Source organism: Salvelinus fontinalis, chromosome 10 (assembly GCF_029448725.1).
Source record: "Salvelinus fontinalis isolate EN_2023a chromosome 10, ASM2944872v1, whole genome shotgun sequence".
In the NCBI taxonomy this organism is placed as follows: domain Eukaryota; kingdom Metazoa; phylum Chordata; class Actinopteri; order Salmoniformes; family Salmonidae; genus Salvelinus; species Salvelinus fontinalis.
Window position 1 is genome coordinate 42,973,191 of NC_074674.1, and position 25,726 is coordinate 42,998,916.

Below are 25,726 nucleotides of genomic sequence, written 5' to 3' on the forward strand. Positions count from 1 at the left end.
GGCTGCTCTGGCAGCTCCGGAGTGAAAGGCTGCTCTAGCGGCTCCGGAGTGACGGGCTGCTCTGGCGGCTCCGGAGTGACGGGCTGCTCTGGCGGCTCCGGAGTGACGGGCGGCTCTGGCAGCTCCGGACTGACGGGCGGCTCTAGCGGCTCCGGACTGACGGGCGGCTCTGGCAGCTCCGGACTGACGGGCGGCTCTGGCAGCTCCGGACTGACGGGAGAACCTGGAGGAAGGAGACGGAGAGACAGCCTGGTGCGTGGGACTGACACAGGACCCACCAGGCTGGGGAGACCTACAGGAGGCCTGGTGTGTGGAAGAGGCACAGGTTGAACCGGGCTGTGGGGGAGCACTGGAGATCTGGTGCATACTACGCGCACCTCTCCCTTAGGCTCAATGCCCACATTTGCCCGGCACGGGCGGAGCGCAGGCATAGGACGCACTGCACCCTCCCAGCGCCCCGGAGACACAGCACGCAGAGCCGGCGCAGGATACCCTGGGCCGAAACGGCGTACCGGAGACCAGACACGCTGAGCCGGCAAAACATGCCCTGGCTGGATGCCCACTCTCGCATGGCACTTGCGGGGGGCTGGCGTTTAGCGCTCCGGGCTATGAGCGCGTACTGGCGACACCGTGCGCTTGACCGCATAACACGGTGCCTGACCAGTACTGCGCTTCTTCCGGTAAGCACGGGGAGTTGGCTAAGGTCTATCGCCTGACTCCGCCAGTCTCCCCGTGTGCCTCTCGTGCCTGTTGTGCTGCCGGGCTAACTCCTCATATCGCCGCCGCTCAGCTTGAGCTGCCTCCAGTTCTTCCTTGGGGCGGCGATATTCCCCAGCCTGTGCCCAGGTTCCCTTACCATCCAAAATCTCCTCCCATGTCCATGAGTCCAGATAACGCTGCTGCTCGATACCATGCTGCTTGGTCCTTGGTTGGTGGGTGATTCTGTTACGATCGTCGAATAGAGAAGGAGAAGAACAAGGTGCCATACACTCAGAAATACAAAACAAGGACAACATAGAACACCAGACATAGATTGCCCACCCTAGTCACACCCTGGCCTAACCAAAATAGAGAAAAAAAAGCCTCTCTATAGCCAGGGCGTGATACAACCATTTCTCTATCACTAGCAGTCATGGGTGTACTGGTAACGAGAAAGTTCAACCCGAAAGGTAACCTGGGAAATATGTAAATAAGGCCCAAAACCCCTACAGCAGGACTATTCAATTCTGGTCCTGGAGGGCCGAAACATTTCTGGTTTGGGATTTTTGTATGGACCTCTTCTCCCCTCTTCCCCCTCTGCTACTCTCCTCTCCCCTCTTCCCTCTCTGCTACTCTCCTCTCCTCATCAGTCTCCTAAGCCTCCTCATCACTTCCCCTCTCCTCTATCCCCTCCTCATCCCTTCTCCTCTATCCCCTCCTCATCACTTCCCCTCTCCTCCATCCCCTCCTCATCCCTTCCCCTCTCCTCTATCCCCTCCTCATCCCTTCTCCTGTCCTCTATCCCCTCCTCATCCCTTCTCCCCTCCTCATCCCTTCTCCTCTCCTCTATCCCCTCCTTATCCCTTCTCCTCTCCTCTATCCCCTCCTTATCCCTTCTCCTCTCCTCTATCCCCTCCTCATCCCTTCCCCTCTCCTCTATCCCCTCCTCATCCCTTCCCCTCTCCTCTATCCCCTCCTCATCCCTTCTCCTCTCCTCTATCCCCTCCTCATCCCTTCTCCTCTCCTCTATCCCTCCTCATCCCTTCTCCTCTCCTCATCCCTTCTCCTCTCCTCATCCCTTCTCCTCTCCTCTATCCCCTCCTCATCCCTTCTCCTCTCCTCTATCCCCTCCTCATCCCTTCTCCCCTTCTCCTTCCCACTCCTCCATGTCACAACTCTCATTTTTTCTTCAATTCAATCCTGTCGTCCCCACAGATCTCAAAAAAGAACATTAGGGTATAAATACACACCACATTACCAGTGAGACGATTTTATTACACAAATCAAACCAGCATTGTTGCATATATGTATATGAGAGGGGATTCAGTGTTTCAGTATGGGTAACCTGCTCCCCACCTCAGCCTTCCTGACTCCTCTTCCTCCTTCTCTTCTTTCCTCTCTTTCTCCTCCTCTTCCTCCGTCTCTTTCTCCGTCTCTTCCTCCATCACTTCCTCCCTCTCTTCCTCCTCCTCTTCCTCCCTCTCTTCCTCCTCCTCTCCCTTCCTCTCTTCCTGACTGCTTACTGGTCTGCTTCCCTCTGTAATTCAGAGAAGAGAGAGAGAGACAGAGACAGAGAGAGACAGAGAGAGACAGACAGAGGCAGAGACAGAGAGAGACAGACAGAGAGAGAGACAGACAGAGACAGAGACAGGCAGAGACAGACAGAGACAGAGACAGACAGAGACAGACAGAGACAGAGACAAAGAGCGAGAGAGAGAGAGAGAGAGATGAATAAACAAACAAACAAATGAAACAGCAAAATATTAATCATTTTCAGATTTGATACATTATAAAGATGATATCAAAGGATTTTAAAAAACTAATTTATGATAAAAGTACAACCTTATATAACGAAATAACCGGCATTGAGAAGTTGATTTCATAACATATTCTGACTTTGACAACTCAAGCTAGCTGCCTTGAGGGAATTCTTTTGAGCTGTCAACTCAAAACATGTAAAGTCATTCACATCCGATCACAGTCACAAGCCCAATGATATCTCCTAATCTGTGTCGTGAGCTAGCATGTCACGATGGCACGACTCTGAGATTAACATTGAATTACGTGTGTGTGTGTGTGTGTGTGTGTGTGTGTGTGTGTGTGTGTGTGTGTGTGTGTGTGTGTGTGTGTGTGTGTGTGTGTGTGTGTGTGTGTGTGTGTGTGTGTGTGTGTGTGTGTGTGTGTGTGTGTATTTAATAATCCACCAGCAGACTTTAATTCCACATCACCTGCCTGACAGACACCGACAGAATGTAGTTCTATAATATGGGGCTCCTAGTACAGAATGTAGTTCTATAATATGGGGCCCTTAGTACAGAATGTAGTTCTATAATATGGGGCTCCTGGTACAGAATATAAAAATAAAAATGTGATTTGAACTTAGATTCGGGGGTGAACTATTTCTCTGAGAGCATTGGGACTTCGCCACAGCCATTCTATGGTTCCCTAAATACATTAAAGCTTTATGAAGAGTGTTACTTGTGTTACTTGTCCTTCCTACTGTGAAAGGTTACTTTTCTCTTTTTTATAATGGGGCTCCTAGTCCTAGTAATGGGGCTCCTAGGAGCCCCATATAATGGGGCTCCTAGTACAGAATGTAGTTCTATAATGGGGCTCCTAGTACAGAATGTAGTTCTATAATATGGGGCTCCTAGTACAGAATGTAGTTCTATAATATGGGGCTCCTAGTACAGAATGTAGTTCTATAATATGGGGCTCCTAGTACAGAATGTAGTTCTATAATATGGGGCCCTTAGTACAGAATGTAGTTCTATAATATGGGGCTCCTAGTACAGAATGTAGTTCTATAATATGGGGCTCCTAGTACAGAATGTAGTTCTATAATATGGGGCCCTTAGTACAGAATGTAGTTCTATAATATGGGGCTCCTAGTACAGAATGTAGTTCTATAATATGGGGCCCTTAGTACAGAATGTAAATATAATATGGGGCTCCTAGTACAGAATGTAAATATAATATGGGGCTCCTAGTACAGAATGTAGTTCTATAATATGGGGCTCCTAGTACAGAATGTAGTTCTATAATGGGGCTCCTAGTACAGAATGTAGTTCTATAATGGGGCTCCTAGTACAGAATGTAGTTCTATAATATGGGGCTCCTAGTACAGAATGTAGTTCTATAATGGGGCTCCTAGTACATAATGTAGTTCTATAATGGGGCTCCTAGTACAGAATGTAGTTCTATAATATGGGGCCCTTAGTACAGAATGTAGTTCTATAATATGGGGCTCCTAGTACAGAATGTAGTTCTATAATATGGGGCTCCTAGTACAGAATGTAGTTCTATAATATGGGGCTCCTAGTACAGAATGTAGTTCTATAATATGGGGCTCCTAGTACAGAATGTAGTTCTATAATATGGGGCTCCTAGTACAGAATGTAGTTCTATAATGGGGCTCCTAGTACAGAATGTAGTTCTATAATATGGGGCTCCTAGTACAGAATGTAGTTCTATAATATGGGGCTCCTAGTACAGAATGTAGTTCTATAATATGGGGCTCCTAGTACAGAATGTAGTTCTATAATGGGGCTCCTAGTACACCAGTAAACCAGCGTGGATTTACAGACAGTAATTATAAACAGGTATCAGTATTGTAAATAACGTTAACAATCTGAACCTGTAGGTGCATTGTACTTTCTATGTTCTGTCGTATCAGGTATCGGTTTCGAGACTCGGCCATTCTGTAACAGCGTGTAACTCCACTGTAATGACATTGTACCTGCCGTTATAACTGCCATGTAAACGTACGGGTTTTATCTCTGCTACATCTGACGTTAAACCGAAACATGTTCTCATGGGTGGTGTATAGAGACAAGAGAGAGAGAGAGAGCACAGATGAGTAAACATGTTTTTATTGAGTCCGAAATGTCCTTAAATAACTACTGGTCCACGATCAGATATAATTCCACCCCCATATCATGGTGACTTTTAGAATTGGATGGGCTAGTAAACTGATCCTAGATCTGTGGTTAGAGGCTGCATGAACTCACTTCCTCATATGGCTCTCTGGTGCCCTGTGTGGCTGGACGGGGTACTGCTGGCTCTCTGGCGCCCTCTCCCTCTGTGGCTGGACCTGGTATTGCCGCCTGGTGACATCCAGGGTTGATGACAACTGTGACACAGCAAAATAGATTTTCTATCACACAGACACTGATGTAGCCTCCTTAAAATCTGAATAGATTTGAATACTTGTACATGAGTACATGTCTGGGTGTGTGCGTGCGTGCGTGCGTGCGTGTGTGTGTGTGTGTGTGTGTGTGTGTGTGTGTGTGTGTGTGTGTGTGTGTGTGTGTGTGTGTGTGTGTGTGTGTGTGTGTGTGTGTGTGTGTGTGTGTGTGTGTGTGTGTGTGTGTGGTTCTCTGGTCTTTGCCAGGAGTTCTGCCTCATAGGAGGAAGGACCGATGTGAGAAGAGGATGCTTACCTTAGCTATTTCTGACAGGTACACACGCCTCACAGCGTTGGCTTTATAAAAGGCCTGGGAATTCAAAGAGAGAAAGTGAGACATGAAAGAACGAGACCTCCGAGTATATGGGTGCATAGTAAGAGTCAGACTAATCAGATGAACTGATGGTGTGTCTAGGTGTCTACACCAACAGGTCTTTCAGATTAGAGGGTCTATATATCTACACCAACAGGTCTTTCAGATTAGAGGGTCTATATATCTACACAATAAAGCAGTGGTTCCCAAACTAGGGGTCGCAACCCCATGTGGGGTCGCCTGATATGACATATATATATAATGTGGTTGACCTTAAAAGTCTAAATGAAAATAATTAAAATCTAAAAGATCAAATTTAACCAGTGAGCACACTTAGATCATGGGACATGTTGTTCTGCCTCACGATTACCGAGCATGAAACGTCACATGTGATGTTCAGTGTGCTGTGTGGCTATATGAAACGTCACATGGGATGTTCAGTGTGCTGTGTGGCTATATGAAACGTCACATGGGATGTTCAGTGTGCTGTGTGGCTATATGAAACGTCACATGGGATGTTCAGTGTGCTGTGTGGCTATATGAAACGTCACATGGGATGTTCAGTGTGCTGTGTGGCTATGTGGATGAAAAACAGAACGGTATTATAGATTAGTAGGCGCTAATACTGGCAGATTTGAGCCTTATTCTCATAAACGTGACACACCGTAATCTGATCGGACAAAACAATAAACAAATGGAGGGAGAGAGAGAGAGAGAGAGAGAGAGAGAGAGACAGAGAGACAGAGAGACAGAGAGACAGAGAGACAGAGAGACACAGAGACACAGAGACACAGAGACACAGAGACACAGAGACACAGAAAGAGAGAGAGAGACAGAGAGAGCGAGAGAGCGAGAGAGAGAGAGAGAGAGAGAGAGAGAGAGAGAGAGAGAGAGAGAGAGAGAGAGAGAGAGAGAGAGAGAGAGAGAGAGAGAGAGAGAGAGAGAGAGAGAGAGAGAGAGAGAGAGAGAGAGAGAGAGAGAGAGAGAGAGAGACCTTCCCCTCCTGTTCAATCCTCAGTCTGCAGTCTAACAGCTGACCCTGCAGCGCTGCCTTCTCATTGGTCAGGACCTTCAGCCTCTGCCTCAGTGCATCCTGGGAAATAGAGGCAGACACACCATGACCACCTGACCACTAGAACTACAGAGCCCAGAGGTTACCCTGTCCAGGTTAACTCCTGGTCTAGTCATGTATAGGGCCCAGAGGTTTCCCTGTCCAGGTTAATTCCTGGTCTAGTCATGTATAGGGCCCAGAGGTTTCCCTGTCCAGGTTAACTCCTGGTCTAGTCATGTACAGGGCCCAGAGGTTTCCCTGTCCAGGTTAACTCCTGGTCTAGTCATGTACAGGGCCCAGAGGTTTCCCTGTCCAGGTTAACTCCTGGTCTAGTCATGTACAGGGCCCAGAGGTTTCCCTGTCCAGGTTAACTCCTGGTCTAGTCATGTACAGGGCCCAGAGGTTTCCCTGTCCAGGTTAACTCCTGGTCTAGTCATGTACAGGGCCCAGAGGTTTCCCTGTCCAGGTTAACTCCTGGTCTAGTCATGTACAGGGCCCAGAGGTTTCCCTGTCCAGGTTAACTCCTGGTCTAGTCATGTACAGGGCCCAGAGGTTTCCCTGTCCAGGACCACTACCTCCGCCTTTGTGCAAGGAGGTGCACTGCCAGAGCCCTGCAAAATGACCTCCAGCAGGCCACAAATGTGCATGTGTCTGCTCAAACGGTCAGAAACAGACTCCATGAGGGTGGTATGAGGGCCCGACGTCCACAGGTGGGGGTTGTGCTTACAGCCCAACACCGTGCAGGACGTTTGGCATTTGCCAGAGAACACCAATATTGGCAAATTCGCCACTGGCGCCCTGTGCTCTTCACAGATGAAAGCAGGCTCACACTGAGCACATGAGCACATGTGACAGACGTGACAGAGTCTGGAGACGCCGTGGAGAACGTTCTGCTGCCTGCAACATCCTCCAGCATGACCGGTTTGGCGGTGGGTCAGTCATGGAGTGGGGTGGCATTTCTTTGTGGGGCCACACAGCCCTCCATGTGCTCGCCAGCGGTAGCCTGACTGCCATTAGGTACCGAGATGAGATCCTCAGACCCCTTGTGAGACCATATGCTGACACATGCACATTTGTGGCCTGCTGGAGGTCATTTTGCAGGGCTCTGGCAGTGCTACTCCTTGCACAAAGGCAGAGGTAGCGGTCCTGCTGCTGGGTTGTTGCCCTCCTACGGCCTCCTCCACGTCTCCTGATGTACTGGTCTGTCTCCTGGTAGCGCTTCCATGCTCTGGACACTACGCTGACAGACACAGCAAACCTTTTTGCCACAGCTCGCATTGATGTGCCATCCTGGATGAACTGCACTACCTGAGCCACTTGTGTGGGTTGTAGACTCCGTCTCATGCTACCACTAGAGTGAGAGCACCGCCAGCATTCAAAAGTGACCAAAACATCAGCCAGGACGCATAGGAACTGAGAAGTGGTCTGTGGTCACCACCTGCAGAACCATTCCTTTATTGGGGGTGTCTTGCTAATTGCCTATAATTTCCACCTTTTGTCTATTCCATTTGCACAACAGAATGTGAAATTTATTGTCAATCAGTGTTGCTTCCTAAATGGACAGTTTGATTTCACAGAAGTGTGATTGACTTGGAGTTACATTGTGTTGTTTAAGTGTTCCCTTTATTTTTTTGAGCAGTGTACTTCCCAAAAATAACATGGTCGATGTGGTAGAAGCTCTATTTTGATTGGTTTCTTTTGATTGGTGATTTTCTGCATTTATCAGAGTCCAATCAGTAGCCTGATTTCAGATGTGTCCATGGAAACAGGGCTATTAGGGAAATATTTATTTTATTTTTATTTTATTTTTTTTATCCCCCTTTTCTCCCCAATTTTCGTGGTATCCAATCGCTAGTAATTACTATCTTGTCTCATCGCTACAACTCCCGTACGGGCTCGGGAGAGACGAAGGTCGAAAACCATGCGTCCTCCGAAGCACAACCCAACCAAGCCGCACTGCTTCTTTAACACAGCGCGCCTCCAACCCGGAAGCCAGCCGCACCAATGTGTCGGAGGAAACACCTTGCACCTGGCCCCCTTGGTTACCGCGCACTGTGCCCAGTCCGCGACAGGAGTCGCTGGAGCGCGATGAGACAAGGAAATCCCTACCGGCCAAAACCTCCCTAACCCGGACGACGCTGGCCCAATTGTGCGTCGCCCCACGGACCTCCCGGTCGCGGCCGGCTGCGACAGAGCCTGGGGGCGAACCCAGAGACTCTGGTGGCGCAGTTAGCACTGCGATGCAGTGCCCTAGACCACTGCCCCACCCGGGAGGCCCCAAGGGAAATTGTTATTTTAATCAAAAGACACACACTATGTCATGACTTACCGAGATCAACTATTGAGATGTGCCTTATGTTACGGAAATCAGTTGTTAAATGAGGTGAAAAGGAGACCGGAGTGACACTTTAAAGTATTTAGTGTGTGTACTTTACTATATATATACTTGAATGTATTTAGTGTGTGTACTTTACTGTATTTATACTTGAATGTATTTAGTGTGTGTACTTTACTATATTTATACTTGAATGTATTTAGTGTGTGTACTTTACTCTATTTATACTTGAATGTATTTAGTGTGTGTACTTTACTGTATTTATACTTGAATGTATTTAGTGTGTGTACTTTACTATATTTATACTTGAATGTATTTAGTGTGTGTACTTTACTCTATTTATACTTGAATGTATTTAGTGTGTGTACTTTACTGTATTTACACTTGAATGTATTTAGTGTGTGTACTTTACTGTATTTATACTTGAATGTATTTAGTGTGTGTACTTTACTGTATATATACTTGAATGTATTTAGTGTGTGTACTTTACTGTATTTATACTTGAATGTATTTAGTGTGTGTACTTTACTGTATTTATACTTGAATGTATTTAGTGTGTGTACTTTACTGTATTTATACTTGAATGTATTTAGTGTGTGTACTTTACTGTATTTATACTTGGCATATCGTTATTTTTATTTAAATGGTTGGAGGACATCTTTAACCTTCTGTTGTTAGCGCCAACTAACAAACAACTGTTATTCTGACTAGAGAATAGCAGGTAGAACGTGTAACCCTCTCCATCTCTCCCTTCATTTTGAATGGAAACTCTCTGTCACTCTCTCTCTCTCTCCCAAGGCCTGTATCTCATCTCTCTCTTTCTCTAGGCCTGTATCTCCCTCCTCTCTCTCTCTCTCTCTCTCTCTCTTATGCAGATCACATTCACCCTCCCCAGATATGCTAATTACCATCTGCCAGGCGTGCTCAGACACACACACACACACACACACACACACACACACACACACACACAGGCAAAACAGTAAGGAGTGTGTTCTCTGGTTTAGTGTATAATCCAGTGATTACTGAGCTGTGATTAAAGTCAGGTTTATTCTGTCTACATCAGCAGAGTCATCTAAAGTGGCAGCTGGCCTGGTCTGGTCTGGTCTGGTCTGTTCTGGTCTGGTCTTGTCTGATCTGGCCTGGTCTGGTCTGGTCTTGTCTGATCTGGCCTGGTCTGGTCTGGTCTGGTCTGATCTGGTCTGGTCTTGTCTGATCTGGCCTGGTCTGGTCTGGTCTGGTCTGGTCTGGTCTGGCCTGGTCTGGGCTGGTCTGGTCTGATCTGGTCTGGTCTGGTCTGGTCTGATCTGGCCTGGTCTGGTCTGGGCTGGTCTTGTCTGATCTGGCCTGGTCTGGTCTTGTCTGATCTGGCCTGGTCTGGGCTGGTCTGGTCTGGTCTGATCTGGTCTGGTCTGATCTGGTCTGGTCTGGTCTGGTCTTGTCTGATCTGGCCTGGTCTGGTCTGGGCTGGTCTTGTCTGATCTGGTCTGCTCTGGTCTGATCTGGTCTGGTCTGCTCTGGCCTGGTCTGGCACTACTGGTTGGTTCTCTGTGTGTTCTATTGGTGTTGTGTGTTCATCTCTCTCTAATCCTCTCTGTGGATCTGTCTGACTGTCAATCTAATCACCTCTGTGGATCTGTCTGACTGTCAATCTAATCCTCTCTGTGGATCTGTCTGACTGTCAATCTAATCCTCTCTGTGGATCTGTCTGTCTGTCAATCTAATCACCTCTGTGGATCTGTCTGACTGTCAATATAATATATATATAAAATATACAGTATATAATACAATATCTATAACATATACAGTATATAATATAATGTCTATAACATATACAGTACAATCCTGTCTCGGAGCTCTACAGACAATTCCTTCGACCTCATGACTTGGTTTGAGGGACCTTATAAAGACAGGATGTCTAATCAATACAATTTACCACAGATGGACTCCAATCAAGTTATAGAAACATCTCAAGGATGATCAATGGAAACAGGATGCACCTGAGCTCAATTTTGAGTCTCATAGCAAAGGGTCTGAATACTTACGTAAATAAGGTATTTCTGTTTGTAATTTTTTATACATTTGCAAACATTTCTAAAAACATGTTTTTGCTTTGTCATTATGGAGTATTGTGGGTAGATTGATGAGGAAAACAATTTAATTAATAGATTTTAGAATAAGGTTGTAACGTAACAAAATGTGGAAAAAGTGAAGGGGTCTGAATACTTTCCGAACGCACTGTATATAATATAATATCTATAATATGCAGTATATAATATGATATCTATAATATACAGTATATAATATAATATCTATAATATAAAGTATGAACTATAATAACTATAATATGCAGTATATACTATAATATCTATAATATGCAGTATATAATAGAATATCTATAATATACAGTATATAATATAATATCTATAATATGTAGCATATAATATAATATCTATAACATGCAGTATATAATATGATATCTATAATATACAGTATATAATATAATAACTATAATATCTATAATATGCAGTATATAATATACTATCTATAATATACAGTATATAATATAATATCTATAATATACAGTATATAATATAATATCTATAATATACAGTATATAATATAATATCTATAATATACAGTATATAATATCATATCTATAATATACAGTATATAATATAATATCTATAATATACAGTATATAATATCATATCTTTAATATACAGTATATAATATAATATATATATATATATATATATAGCATGCAGTATATAATATAATATCTATAATATGCAGTATATTATATTATATTATATACCATAAAATATACAGTCCAATATATGTAAGAACTCACCACTGGAACCTCATAATAGGATCGTATTGAGGCTAATCGATCTGCAAAGACACATAGAAAACATGTGGGGTCACCTCAAAAGCACCCTAAAAATCCACAAAATCATTTTCATTGTGTGCGTGTGTGTTTAGTGGGTGTGTGTGTGTTTAGTGGGTGTGTGTGTGTGTGTGTGTTTAGTGGGTGTGTGTGTGTTTAGTGGGTGTGTGTGTGTGTGTTTAGTGGGTGTGTGTGTGTGTGTTTAGTGTGTGCGTGTGTGTTTATTTGGGTGTGTGTGTGTGTGTTTAGTGGGTGTGTGTGTGTGTGTTTAGTGTGTGTGTGTGTTTAGTGTGTGTGTGTGTGTGTGCGTGTGTGTTTAGTGGGTGTGTGTGTGTGTGTGTGTTTAGTGGGTGTGTGTGTGTTTAGTGGGTGTGTGTGTGTGTGTTTAGTGGGTGTGTGTGTGTGTGTTTAGTGTGTGCGTGTGTGTTTATTTGGGTGTGTGTGTGTGTGTTTAGTGGGTGTGTGTGTGTGTGTTTAGTGTGTGTGTGTGTGTGTTTAGTGTGTGTGTGTGTGTGTGCGTGTGTGTTTAGTGGGTGTGTGTGTGTGTGTTTAGTGGGTGTGTGTGTGTGTGTTTAGTGGGTGTGTGTGTGTGTGTGTTTAGTGTGTGTGTGTGCGTGTGTTTAACATGTCCTTCCTATTACCCATGGGGTTTCTCTGCAGGTCCTCCATTTTTTCGTGAACAAGTGTGATCTGACGTTCCAGCTGCCCGTTCAGCTCCAACTGCGTGTCGTATCGGGTCTTCCACTCGTTACCTGGCAGGAAGATGCACATCCCATCCCACACTCAACATGCATTACACTACACGATGTAATGTAGTTTAATGTAACATGTGTTGCTATATCATATTTAATCAAGTGAACAGGCTTGTGTGTTTATTCCATTAGTTCACTGAACATGGACGTGACCTTCTCACACGGAGCCATGCTTCAGCTGCCATAGCAACACTACTAACCACCAGGCAACAGTAAAGCTCTAAACATGTTTGGGGGGGCGAGGATTCGACTCCTGACATCACATGAACACACATAAAGACATGGGAAATGTGTAGAATTGCAGGAAATTAGCTTTTAAAAGAAAGAAAGAAATTGATAATAAGTGAGAGAGAATGAGGTGCATCTCTATTGGTCTTTGTGTGAGGTGTTGATGGATGAAAGGTACTGAACTGTCTGTTCAAGCAGTTGGCCCACAGTTCGGACACTCATCGGTACAACACAAGAGACTGTTTTGATTCCTGTTTGGACCCCAGGAAGAGTAGCCGTTGCCTTGGCAGCAGCTAATTGGGGATCCTAATTGGGGATGCCTCCTTGCCCACACACACCATACAGACTCACTCTCCTTGTCCACAGTGACACACACACCATACAGACTCACCCTCCCTGTCCACAGTGACACACACACCATACAGACTCACCCTCCCTGTTCACACACACCACACAGACTCACCCTCCCTGTTCACACACATTATACAGACTCACCCTCCCTGTTCACACACACCATACAGACTCACCCTCCCTGTTCACACACATCATACAGACTCACCCTCCCTGTTCACACACATTATACAGACTTACCCTCCCTGTCCACACACACACCATACAGACTTACCCTCCCTGTCCACACACACCATACAGACTCACCCTCCCTGTTCACACACACCATACAGACTCACCCTCCCTGTCCACAGTGACACACACACCATACAGACTCACCCTCCCTGTCCACACACACCACACAGACTCACCCTCCCTGTTCACACACATTATACAGACTCACCCTCCTTGCCCACACACACCATACAGACTTACCCTCCCTGTTCACACACATCATACAGACTCACCCTCCTTGCCCACACACACCATACAGACTTACCCTCCCTGTCCACACACACCATACAGACTCACCCTCCCTGTTCTCACACAGCATACAGACTCACCCTCCCCGTCCACACACACACCATACAGACTTACCCTCCCTGTTCACACACATCATACAGACTCACCCTCCTTGCCCACACACACCATACAGACTTACCCTCCCTGTCCACACACACCATACAGACTCACCCTCCTTGCCCACACACACCATACAGACTTACCCTCCCTGTCCACACACATCATACAGACTCACCCTCCTTGCCCACACACACCATACAGACTTACCCTCCCTGTCCACACACACCATACAGACTCACCCTCCCTGTTCACACACACCATACAGACTCACCCTCCCCGTCCACACACACACCATACAGACTTACCCTCCCTGTTCACACACATCATACAGACTCACCCTCCTTGCCCACACACACCATACAGACTCACCCTCAAGGTTCACACTGTTTAGGCTCTCCTCCAACTCTGTCATGGTGCTCCTCAGATCACACACAGACTCCTGCAGCATCTCTCTACAGGCAGGAGGGAAACGAGAGAGCGAGAGAGAGAGAGAGAGAGAGAGAGAGAGAGAAAGAGAGAGAGAGGGAGAGGTATGGGCATTTAATGTGGATTGGTGATAGTATAACTACCATTATTGACCCAGAGGAAAATGGGGGAGGGTCATGCCTTTTCAATTTCAGTCATGGGGGAGGGATTAGTATTTATTGATGTTTTACTCCAGGAGAGGGTCATGTAATTTACAATCGATAAAATGTCATATTGCTCAGTCATTGAGAATGAGTTGCTTTATTGTATCTTGATTTGTGCCCGATGCTGCCCCTCATTCTCTGCTGGGTGCGCAATATCAAGTACGCCTCGTGTAGTCGCTATCAAATTATCCTTAACCTTTCACTATAGGCTGCAAGCCTAGGATATACCAACAGGATGCTCGGAGAGCCTGGTTCTTCTCTAAGTTTCTTCCTAGGTTCTGGCCTTCGTAGAGAGTTTTTCCTTTGTCACCGTGCTTCTACATCTGCATTGCTTGTTGTTTGGGGGTTTTAGGCTGGGTTTCTGTACAGCACTTTGAGATATCAGCTGATGTAAGAAGGGCTTTATAAATACATTTGATTGATTGATTGATTGACAGGGCAAAGTTATATTTGTAAGAAAATTGTACTTTCCAAGTTATTTGCGCTGCTGGGATGGTGTATATAAAACTAGGCTACACTGCATTACACACTGCAATGGATAGACATTGCCAATCCTGCTCTTGCTAATTTAAACCTGTTTGTGCTGCCTGACCAATTTCTATGCTGTGTACGGTGGTACTTCAGCAGGCGAGTCAAAGGCTTCCTCACGAAAATAAAATGTATTTGTCCCTCAAAAAATGTAATATCTGTTTACGTGTACCAGGCCTACTGATGTCCTGTTCAGATTTAGAGGAAGAGTGCAGAGAAGACTAGGACTGGAGGTAAGCTTGTTACTGCTATAAATGATTTGATTAAAAACAATGTTTCGTTGCCCACAATGAAGCTATTTATCACAGTTATTGACCTCACAATAAGCCATATTTAAGTCATTTACATAACTTATATTACTATGAAGCGGCAGCCGCGAAAATGGACAGTACATGGGTGCTGAAAGTAGGCTAATTCGAGAAGGCCTAATTAATTTAAACAGTCCTCATTTTAATTTGATTTTAGGCTACTAACAACAAGAAGGCGTTGTGTTGGAGCCTATTTCTTCCTTTTCAAGAATTAAGAGGTAGGTCTACCTGATCGACAGACAAAATTATAGTCTACTATCCATAGATTTTGTCAGCCAATTCCTTCAATCACCATGCGCCCCTTAAATAGCTTAGTGTCAGTGAAGGGCTCGGTGTAAACGATCCTGTGTGTAGCTGGTGTAGATAAGTCAGGCGCAGGACAGCAGGTATGAGTAATCAACGTATTTACTGAAGTATTACCAATTACAACACAATATTACGAGCCCACAATAACGGACCATATACAAGACAAACAATCACTCACAAACAACCATGGGGGAACAGAGGGTTAAATAATGAACAAGTAATTGGGGGATTGAAACCAGGTGTGTAAAACAAAGACAAAACAAATGGAAAATGAAAAGTGGATCGGCGATGGCTAGAAAGCCGGTGACGTTGACCGCCGAACGCCGCCCGAACAAGGAGAGGGACCGACTTCGGCGGAAGTCGTGACACTCGGCGTGTTAGGATAAAACCAGGGCTCGAATTAAGGGGGTATGTGAGGGTATATTGAGGGGGTATGTGAAGGTATATTGAGGGGGTATGTGAAGGTATATTGAGGAGGTATGTGAGGGTATGTGAGGGGGTATTGTGAGGGTATGTGAGTGTATACTGAGGGGGCATGTGAGGGTATATTGAGGGGGTATTGTGAGGGTATATTGAGGTGGTATGTGAGGGTATATTGAGGGGGTATGTGAGGGTATATTGAGGGGGTATTGTGAGGGTATATTGAGAGGTTATTGTGAGGGTATTGTGGCTTTCGCTAAAGAAAATGTTAGCTTAAGATGTTGAAAACAAATGTATGGACCTGATTATATCAAGTGATCCATAATGACGCTTTAGTCCCCAATGCTTTGCGCTAGAAACATGCAGTAAAATGCTGGGGAAAGACACGACTCCGATGCATATGGGGATATCTTTGGTTTGTCTCTATGATATTCAGAGGCTGCACTTGACTTTGCTTGGGAAGTCATGTGTGATTCTGTCACTATCAAATTGATGTTCAACATTTCAACAGGGTATTAAACAACATACTAACTCTAGATAAGCCAAGAGAAAGCCAGGTAGCATAATTATTTAGGCTATATTATTATTATTTCAAGGACATTTAAGAAATAAATTGTGAAGCATTTGAGACATGCTACAGGCTTGGAGGAGCGCTCAGCACAACAACAACACATCAACAACAACAACAACAACAACAACAACAACAACAACAACACGTCAACAACACATCAACAACACATCAACAACACATCAACAACACATCAACAACACAACAATAACATATCAACAACACATCAACAACACATCAATAACATATCAATAACATATCAACAACACAACAACACATCAACAACACATCAACAACACATCAACAACACATCAACAACACATCAACAACACATCAACAACACATCAACAACACATCAACAACACATCAACAACAACAACACATCAACAACACATCAACAACAACAACACATCAACAACACATCAACAACAGCATTTCAACAACACATCAACAACACATCAACAACACATCAACATCAACAACACATCAACAACACATCAACAACACATCAACAACACATCAACAACAACAACACATCAACAACAACAACACATCAACAACAACAACACATCAACATCAACAACACATCAACAACACATCAACAACAACAACACATCAACAACACATCAACAACACATCAACAACAACAACACATCAACAACACATCAACAACAGCATTTCAACAACACATCAACAACACATCAACAACAGCATTTCAACAACACAACAACAACACATCAACAACAACAACAACAACACATCAACAACACATCAACAACAGCATTTCAACAACACATCAACAACACATCAACAACAACAACACATCAACAACACATCAACAACAGCATTTCAACAACACATCAACAACAACAACACATCAACAACACATCAACAACAGCATTTCAACAACACATCAACAACAACAACACATCAACAACACATCAACAACAACAACACATCAACAACACATCAACAACAGCATTTCAACAACACATCAACAACATGCCTATACATTTCGCATTTAGACTTGATAAAATGTTCATTAAATACTTTGAATTAAATAATAATGAGACAAAATAAAGACCTTATTAGGCTAAACAATCATTCTACAGTGCCTTTGAACTTTTAGAAACATCCAGTTTGGCTAGTCTTTGCTTTGAGGATCATGCCGGGGAGATGCAGGAGATGCATGCCTATTGTGTTAGTTTAGCCTAGCTGATTCACATGCCTATTGTGTTAGTTTAGCCTAGCTGATTCACATGCCTATTGTGTTAGTTTAGCCTAGCTGATTCACATGCCTATTGTGTTAGTTTAGCCTAGCTGATTCACATGCCTATTATTGTCACGGCTTTCTTCCAGGGGTGAAAGAGAGGACCAAAGTGCAGCGCGGCTAGTGTTCAACATGTTTAATTAAAGAACAAGTGGAACACTACAAACAACATACAAAATAACAAATGTGAAAAAACCGAGACAGACCTATCTGGTGCAGACAAAACACAGAGACAGGAAACAACCACCCACAATCCCCAACACAAAACAAGCCACCTTTATATGATTCTCAATCAGGGACAACGATTGACAGCTGTCTCTGATTGAGAACCATATTAGGCTGAACACAGAAACAGACGAACTAGACACACAACATAGAATTCCCACCCAGCTCACGTCCTGACCAACACTAAAACAAGCAAAACACATAAGAACTCTGGTCAGGACGTTACAATTGTGTTAGTTTAGCCTAGCAGATTCACATGCCTATTGTGTTAGTTTAGCCTAGCAGATTCACATGCCTTTTGTGTTAGTTTAGCCTAGCAGATTCACATGCCTATTGTGTTAGTTTAGCCTAGCTGATTCACATGCCTATTGTGTTAGTTTAGCCTAGCAGATTCACATGCCTATTGTGTTAGTTTAGCCTAGCAGATTCACATGCCTTCATCACAGAAAACAAATCTCTTTTGGAAAAATCCATACGATAGATTGTAATAGAATAAATTAGAAAGTGATATTTTTCCAAATGACAAAAAAACAAAACGATTTATATATAGTTTATTGATGACCAGATACTTCAGTTGTAACTGGTTCTGTTGCGCTCAATTTAATAAAACAACTTTAACACTGTTCCAAACTTAAGACTGTTGTCTTTTCTTCTTTTACAATAACCTGTATAAAAATCTATACATCTCAGGTGCTGCAGAGCGTTCATGACTTGTCATGTTGTGTTGTTTTGTTAAAAAAGATTATGCTAGTCTCTAAGCAGGTAACATGAGTAGTATTGCACATTGCATAAGTAGTATTGCACATTGCATAAAAAGGAAAAAAAAAATCAATAAGATGATAGAGTTATGCAGTGTTTTTATTATAATGGATATGTTTTCACCGTTAAAGTTTGTCCACTGCAGTCAAGTGAGCCGACAGTCGCAAAACACAAAACACGGTCAAGACATCGACTTCTGCTCCTCAGTTTCCGTTCTGAATTTGTCAGCGCGAATACACAACACTCATGCTTTGCAATGTTAAAGACAATAGATTATTGATGTACTAGTGGCAGACGTGACAAAATGTTTACCATCCAAGTTCACTGTGTTAAAATTGTATTAAGTTAGCCTACTTAAAAGTTCACTGAAATATAGAATAACCAATTGTATTAACCCATATTTTTAGATGGCATAATATAGGAAGCAACGGTCATCTCACTGGATTAACGATCTACTAAAACACATATAACGCTCACGTAGATCCGGCTGTAAAGCCGTGTGTGTGTGTCTGCTGTGTTTATATGTCATGACTGTAAACAATTTAGCATGTCCTTAACAGAACCACTGTTAGGCTAACGCAGCCTCTGCAACCACATTCTACCCGTGAAACCAGTCATTTTTGATAAGGCGTGAAAATGAAATTAACTATTTGGTAGGATTTTGATTATGATTAATTGAATTAGTGTCGCTTCAAACTGTTTGCTTGGAATTATTTGTAGCTATCGTCTCTATACGGCCTCCCGAGTGGCGCTGCGGTCTAAGGCGCCAGACCCTGGTTCGATTCCAGGCTGTATCACAACCGGGTTAGGGTTTGGCCGGGGTAGGCCGTCGTTGTAAATATGAATTTGTTCTTAACTGACTTGCCTAGTTAAATAAAATACATTTAAAAAGTCTGTGTATATGACTAAGTTTCCAGAAAAAAACACGCATTACCGTGTAGTGTTTTCGCGCATAAATATTCAGGCGGAAACTGAGGAGCGGATGGCTTGACTGCATTTTGTGATTGTCGGTTCACTCAACGGCAGTCTACGCGTGAGGGTAAACAGCAGGTTCTCTGCTATCGACTTGGTTGAAATTATTATTTTGGGTATAGGGGTCACTTTTTGAAGCGTTCAGGGAGGGTAAAAATATACTTTACTGAAGGGTTGGCCATCCATTTCTATTTCAGAGGTCCTATTTTCTTTAGGTATCCCTCATTATAAATGCATTCCCTTACAATACACGTTGTACTTACTTCATCTCTCTCTCCTGCGCCAATTCGTCCTGTAAACGGGCTGAATCGTATTTGCTGAAGTCCGCATCTCCCATGTTGTTCTTCTCAATGTTGCCATCAACTCAAAGTTTGTTCTCCTCGTTGCCAATGGAGACAGTCGTGTCCTGCACGTTTTTGTCGGAAGTTGATTTCAGAGCATCTGAAGGAGTAGCGCGTCACCTGCGTTTTGAAAAACGACGTCACGATTGTATGCGGCTCCTACATGCGTTTCGGTTCAAATAAACGCAGTGAAATAAGTATTATTATTATTTATTATCTGATCTGACAATCAAGGACATGAAGCAACAACAAAAAATATATTACAGAAAATCGTTTCATAACAAACGACTGAATATTAAAATAGACAGTTTAATTACAAACCGCACAGAGAAACAGCAACAGCGACAGAGGTATATTGGTATATTTTGGCACAGATACTAATATTTATATATTACACATTCTATGAAACATATCCTTCATTTAATATGGCTCCAACATTCAGAGGAATGAACAGTTAAGTAGGCTACATACAGTAAGGTGAGATGGAACACATTGGACAGGTTCCATGTCTGAAAAGACTGAAGTATTCCCTATGTACAGATCTAGGACCAGCTTCCCCATCCCTCAATCCTAACCATAACCCTAATCCTAATCCTAATTTTAACCCTAATCCTAACCTTAATCCTAACCTTAACCCTAATCCTAACCATTAGAGGGGGGGGGGATACAAAACTGCACCCAAGATCAGCTTTTAGGGGCAACTTCAACCTAGAGCGAAAGGTCTGGATAGATTTAAAAACAATATGATGCAAGCTCTTTTTTGCAAACTGGAGGTAGTGAGGAGCTATCACCATGATTCTTACATGTACAGTATCTACCCCATTCAGATCTATGAACACAGAGGGGTCTAAAGATATAGCGGCCTATGAACACAGAGAGGGGATAAAATATATAACTGCCTATTAACACAGAGGGGCAAAAAGATATAGGGGCCTATGAACACACTGAGGGCCCAAAAGATATAGGGGCCTATGAACACACTGAGGGGCCAAAAGATATAGGGGCCTATGAACACACTGAGGGCCAAAAGATATAGCGGCCTATGAACACAGAGAGGGGATAAAATATATAGGGGCCTATGAACACACTGAGGGGCCAAAAGATTTAGGGGCCTATGAACACAGAGAGGGGATTAAAGATATAGGGGCTAAAATATATAGGGGCCAAATAGACAAGAGCCACATAAATGAGTATGACATCTATTTCTTCTCTTCCTCATCCTTCTTCCTCTCCCACATCTCTTTCTCCGCTGGTCCTCCGTTGACAGTGTGGTTGTGGTCTCCCACTGTGACCTGCGTGGTATTGTTTCGCTCTTTGACCACAGCTTTAGCCGTCTGTTTGCCGGCAGTCTTCAGGACGCCCTTGATACCCAAGTTGTCCACGTTGAATGCGGCCACGCCCACGTTGATCACTGATTGGATGCCCGTGTCCATGGCTTTGCTCACGTCATCGCCATACCTTCATCATAGGATGGGTAGAAGTGGGTGGGTTTAGTGGAAGGCATGAGGAGGGCAGGGAGGAGTAGGGAGGGAGGGAGGGAGGGAGGTGTAAGGAGGGGGGAGTAGGGAGGGAGACAGGGAGGTAAAAGGAGACAGGGAGGTAAAAGGAGACAGGGGGGTAAAAGGAGACAGGGAGGGAGGTGTAGGGAGGGAGGAGTAGGGAGGTGTAGGGAGACAGGGAGGTGTAGGGAGACAGGGAGGTGTAGGGAGACAGGGAGGTGTAGGGAGACAGGGAGGTGTAGGGAGACAGGGAGGTGTAGGGAGACAGGGAGGTGTAGGGATTATTAACTCCAAGACAGAGGATGGTAGAAAAGATCATGGGGCCTGGTCACCAGTAGTACATTATATAAGGAATAGTCTGCTATATAGGACCATGTCACCAGTAGTACATTATATAAGGAATAGTCTGCTATATAGGACCATGTCACCAGTAGTACATTATATAAGGAATAGTCTGCTATATAGGACCATGTCACCAGTAGTACATTATATAAGGAATAGTCTGCTATATAGGACCATGTCACCAGTAGTACATTATATAAGGAATAGTCTGCTATATAGGACCATGTCACCAGTAGTACATTATATAAGGAATAGTCTGCTATATAGGACCATGTCACCAGTAGTACATTATATAAGGAATAGTCTGCTATATAGGACCATGTCACCAGTAGTACATTATATAAGGAATAGTCTGCTATATAGGACCATGTCACCAGTAGTACATTATATAAGGAATAGTCTGCTATATAGGACCATGTCACCAGTAGTACATTATATAAGGAATAGTCTGCTATATAGGACCATGTCACCAGTAGTACATTATATAAGGAATAGTCTGCCATATGGAACACAGATGTGAAAGAGAGGACAGAGAGAGACACTGACGTTATTTGATTTCATATTAGGTTTATTAGTAACAAAGCACATCACCACCACCACCCAATACACACAGGCATTTAGCTGCCCTGGACACAGACACACAGGCCTGTCAGGACCCCTGCCTGTCTGAAAACAATATGAGGATGGATGGTTACACCTTCCACCACTGAGCCTTTCAATGGATTTGCTGCAGCCATGTTGGGTTATATCAACACAAGAGTGCCTAGGGCTAGGAGGTAGGGACTAGGGCTAGGAGGTAGGCATTAGGGGCCTACGGGGGTTAGGAGGTAGGGACTAGGGGTTGGAGTTAGGGACTAGGGGTTGGAGTTAGGGACTAGGGGTCAGGGGCTAGGGATCAGGGGTCGTTCTCAGGCCAGACCAGAGTTATTCACATAGGCATTCAGTCAGTATTCAGTCACAAAGGTCTAAAGGTTACAGTTCAAAGGTCTCCGTCTTTACTCCCCAACCCGTCAGTTAGAGGGTTTGTCTAAAAGACCTTCTAGACCCCGAAATCTGGAAAAGAAGAAGAGAGAGGGCGAGAGCGAAAGAGGGAAAGGAGAGGTGTGGAAAGAACGAAAGAAAGATATTATTTCCCCAAAGCTCCAAGAATTCATCCTGCCGGTGTGTTTCTCCCTATAATAACAACACTACATTGTTACAGTGCCAAAGACAGCATCCAGTGGGATAAAGAAGACACTAGCTGGTACGCAGACCCACCAAGATCATGACAGCACCTAGTGGGCTAAACAAGACACTAGCTGGTACGCAGACCCACCAAGATCAGGACAGCACCTAGTGGGCTAAACAAGACACTAGCTGGTACCCAGACCCACCAAGATCATGACAGCACCTAGTGGGCTAAACAAGACCTTAGCTGATACGCAGACCCACCAAGATCATGATGAAAGGGGTGAAACAAAGTGAAGAGGAAAGCATAGCCCCTTAAAATAGAGTGATTGAAGATCTAATGATGGTTACATGTAGGAGAAGGAGAGAGGGCAAGTAGTAGAGGAGGACAAGGAGGAGGGGAGGAGGAGAAGGAGAAGAGAGGGCAAGTAGGAGGGGAGGACAAGGAGGAGGGGAGGAGGAGAAGAGAGAGCAAGTAAGAGAAGAGAGGGCAAGTAGGAGGGGAGGACAAGGAGGAGGAGGAGAAGAGAGGGCAAGTAGGATGGGAGGACAAGGAGGGGGGAGGAGGAGAAGAGAGGGCAAGTAGGAGGGGAGGACAAGGAGGAGGGGAGGACAAGGAGGAGAAGAGAGGGCAAGTAGGAGGAGAGGACAAGGAGGAGGGGGGAGGAGGAGAAGAGAGGGCAAGTAGGAGGGGAGGACAAGGAGGAGGGGGAGGAGGAGGAGAAGAGAGGGCAAGTAGGAAGGGAGGACAAGGATGAGGGGGAGGAAGGAGGAGAAGAGAGGGCAAGTAGAAGGGGAGGACAAGGAGGAGGGGTAGGAGAAGAGAGGGCAAGTAGGAGGGGAGGACAAGGAGGAGGGGGAGGAGGAGGAGGAGAAGAAGAGAGGGCAAGTAGGAGGGGAGGACAAGGAGGAGGGGGGGACAAGGAGGAGAAGAGAGGGCAAGTAGGAGGGGAGGACAAGGAGGAGGGGGGAGGAGGAGAAGAGAGGGCAAGTAGGAGGGGAGGACAAGGAGGAGGGGGAGGAGGAGGAGAAGAGAAGGCAAGTAGGAGGGGAGGACAAGGAGGAGAGGGAGGAGGAGGAGAAGAGAGGGCAAGTAGGAGGGGAGGACAAGGAGGAGGGGGAGGAGGAGGAGAAGAGAAGGCAAGTAGGAGGGGAGGACAAGGAGGAGGGGGAGGAGGAGGAGGAGAAGAGAGGGCAAGTAGGAGGGGAGGACAAGGAGGAGGGGAGGAGGAGGAGAAGAGAGGGCAAGTAGGAGGGGAGGGGGAGGAGGAGGGGGAGGAGGAGGAGAAGAGAGGGCAAGTAGGAGGGGAGGACAAGGAGGAGGGGTAGGAGAAGAGAGGGCAAGTAGGAGGGGAGGACAAGGAGGAGGGGGAGGAGGAGGAGGAGAAGAAGAGAGGGCAAGTAGGAGGGGAGGACAAGGAGGAGGGGGGGACAAGGAGGAGAAGAGAGGGCAAGTAGGAGGGGAGGACAAGGAGGAGGGGGGAGGAGGAGAAGAGAGGGCAAGTAGGAGGGGAGGACAAGGAGGAGGGGGAGGAGGAGGAGAAGAGAAGGCAAGTAGGAGGGGAGGACAAGGAGGAGAGGGAGGAGGAGGAGAAGAGAGGGCAAGTAGGAGGGGAGGACAAGGAGGAGGGGGAGGAGGAGGAGAAGAGAAGGCAAGTAGGAGGGGAGGACAAGGAGGAGGGGGAGGAGGAGGAGGAGAAGAGAGGGCAAGTAGTAGGGGAGGACAAGGAGGAGGGGGAGGAGGAGGAGGAGAGAGGGCAAGTAGGAGGGGAGGGGGAGGAGGAGGGGGAGGAGGAGGAGAAGAGAGGGCAAGTAGGAGGGGAGGACAAGGAGGAGGGGTAGGAGAAGAGAGGGCAAGTAGGAGGGGAGGACAAGGAGGAGGGGGAGGAGGAGGAGGAGAAGAAGAGAGGGCAAGTAGGAGGGGAGGACAAGGAGGAGGGGGAGGAGGAGGAGGAGAAGAGAGGGCAAGTAGGAGGGGAGGACAAGGAGGAGGGGGAGGAGGACGAGGAGGAAGGAGCAGGAGGAGGGGGAGGAGGAGGAGGAGAAGAGAGGGCAAGTAGGAGGGGAGGACAATGAAGGGGGAGGAGGACGAGGAGGAAGGAGGAGGAGGGGGGAAAGAGAGGGACTTACTTATGCTTCACGGTCATGACCGTCTCAGAGGAGACACTCTTGCCGATGTTCTTAGCTCCAGTTTCCAAACCAGTCCACATAGCGGAGAGACCTTTGACAGAGATACACAGGAGAATAGTTTGATTATCAGACAGGTAGGTCACTGTAGTACAGGTGGCTAGGCCTATGAACAGAATCTGCATATCTACCATCCAAATAACTTTCAGAAATACTCTGATAATCAACATATTCTGTGTGTGGATCGAAGTCGCTACTATGTGTCTCTCTCGCCATACCCTTCATGCTGCTGACTGCCACCACCATAGCTCCGTCCAGGTTGGAGCGGCCATCTTTAGTGTTCTTCATGGACTCAGGGATCAGTTTACTGCCATGTTTCTTTACATGAGGAGCCAGCTTCTCCCCCACACAGCCTACTACGGTACACACTCCGTCCACTGCAAAACACAAACACCAGTATACAAGAGTGTTAGTACACACACACGTTTTGGTGATCTTTATATGCCCCCTCCATCCCGTAGAGATATCATTTTTTGTTTTGTACCTCCTCCATATCCTTACCCAGGAACTGACTGACGCGAACAGCGCCCCCGGTGGCCTGTTTTGCGTGGTGCAGGCCCTTGGTAACACCAGGGCTGACCTCACCCGGGACGTTCTCTGGGGTGATGTGTTCTCTCAGCTTAGACGCTCCTTTCTGGATGGCCTTACCTGTGGCCTCCGCTCCACGCACAAACCCTTTACTCAGCCACGATGCACCTGCAGGGGGGGGGGGGGGGGGGGGGGATGGAAAGACAGACTGCATGTTCAAATACATACACACACACACACACACACACACA

General features: G+C 45.4%; 2 protein-coding genes across 5 annotated transcripts in view; both read right to left on the reverse strand.

The window, feature by feature from the left end:
* Nucleotides 1-729: 729 nt before the first annotated feature.
* On the reverse strand, nt 730-19,892 carry ccdc169 (coiled-coil domain containing 169). 3 transcript variants are annotated; one of them, XM_055936843.1, is made up of 9 exons: nt 19,675-19,891; nt 13,796-13,878; nt 12,116-12,226; nt 11,439-11,479; nt 6,193-6,291; nt 5,142-5,195; nt 4,710-4,831; nt 2,056-2,236; nt 730-942 (listed from the first exon to the last, which is right to left on the reverse strand). In XM_055936843.1, exons 1-9 carry the CDS (start codon nt 19,746-19,748, stop codon nt 853-855), a joined length of 855 nt encoding a protein of 284 aa, XP_055792818.1. In that variant the 5' UTR covers nt 19,749-19,891; the 3' UTR covers nt 730-852. The 3 variants fall into 3 exon arrangements, with proteins under 3 accessions (XP_055792818.1, XP_055792820.1, XP_055792819.1); XM_055936845.1 differs by lacking the exon at nt 6,193-6,291 and having other exon boundaries at nt 19,675-19,892; XM_055936844.1 differs by lacking the exon at nt 730-942 and having other exon boundaries at nt 1,954-2,236; nt 19,675-19,890.
* Nucleotides 19,893-19,981: 89 nt separating this feature from the next.
* sparta (spartin a) overlaps nt 19,982-25,726 on the reverse strand; it is a 47,174-nt gene continuing 41,429 nt past the window's right edge. Inside the window, exons 5-8 of one of the 2 annotated variants that reach the window (XM_055936846.1) lie at nt 25,449-25,643; nt 25,166-25,324; nt 24,891-24,981; nt 19,982-21,210 (exon numbers count right to left, since the gene is read on the reverse strand). In XM_055936846.1, the coding sequence (XP_055792821.1) occupies nt 20,952-21,210; nt 24,891-24,981; nt 25,166-25,324; nt 25,449-25,643 (704 nt within the window). In that variant the 3' untranslated portion in view covers nt 19,982-20,951. Of the gene's footprint in view, nt 21,211-22,179; nt 22,647-24,890; nt 24,982-25,165; nt 25,325-25,448; nt 25,644-25,726 lie in introns of those variants that run through there. The other variant, XM_055936848.1, reaches the window with a different exon arrangement.

Excerpts from the sequence above, each read along its gene's own strand:
- ccdc169 (XM_055936843.1), bottom strand. The coding sequence starts at position 19,748 with ATGGGAGATGCGGACTTCAGCAAATACGATTCAGCCCGTTTACAGGAC. Across the intron at positions 12,227-13,795 it reads AAACAGTGTGAACCTTGAGG|GTAACGAGTGGAAGACCCGA; the intron begins GTGAGTCTGTAT and ends TCTTCCTGCCAG. Across the intron at positions 6,292-11,438 it reads CCTATTATGAGGTTCCAGTG|GATGCACTGAGGCAGAGGCT; the intron begins GTGAGTTCTTAC and ends TCTATTTCCCAG.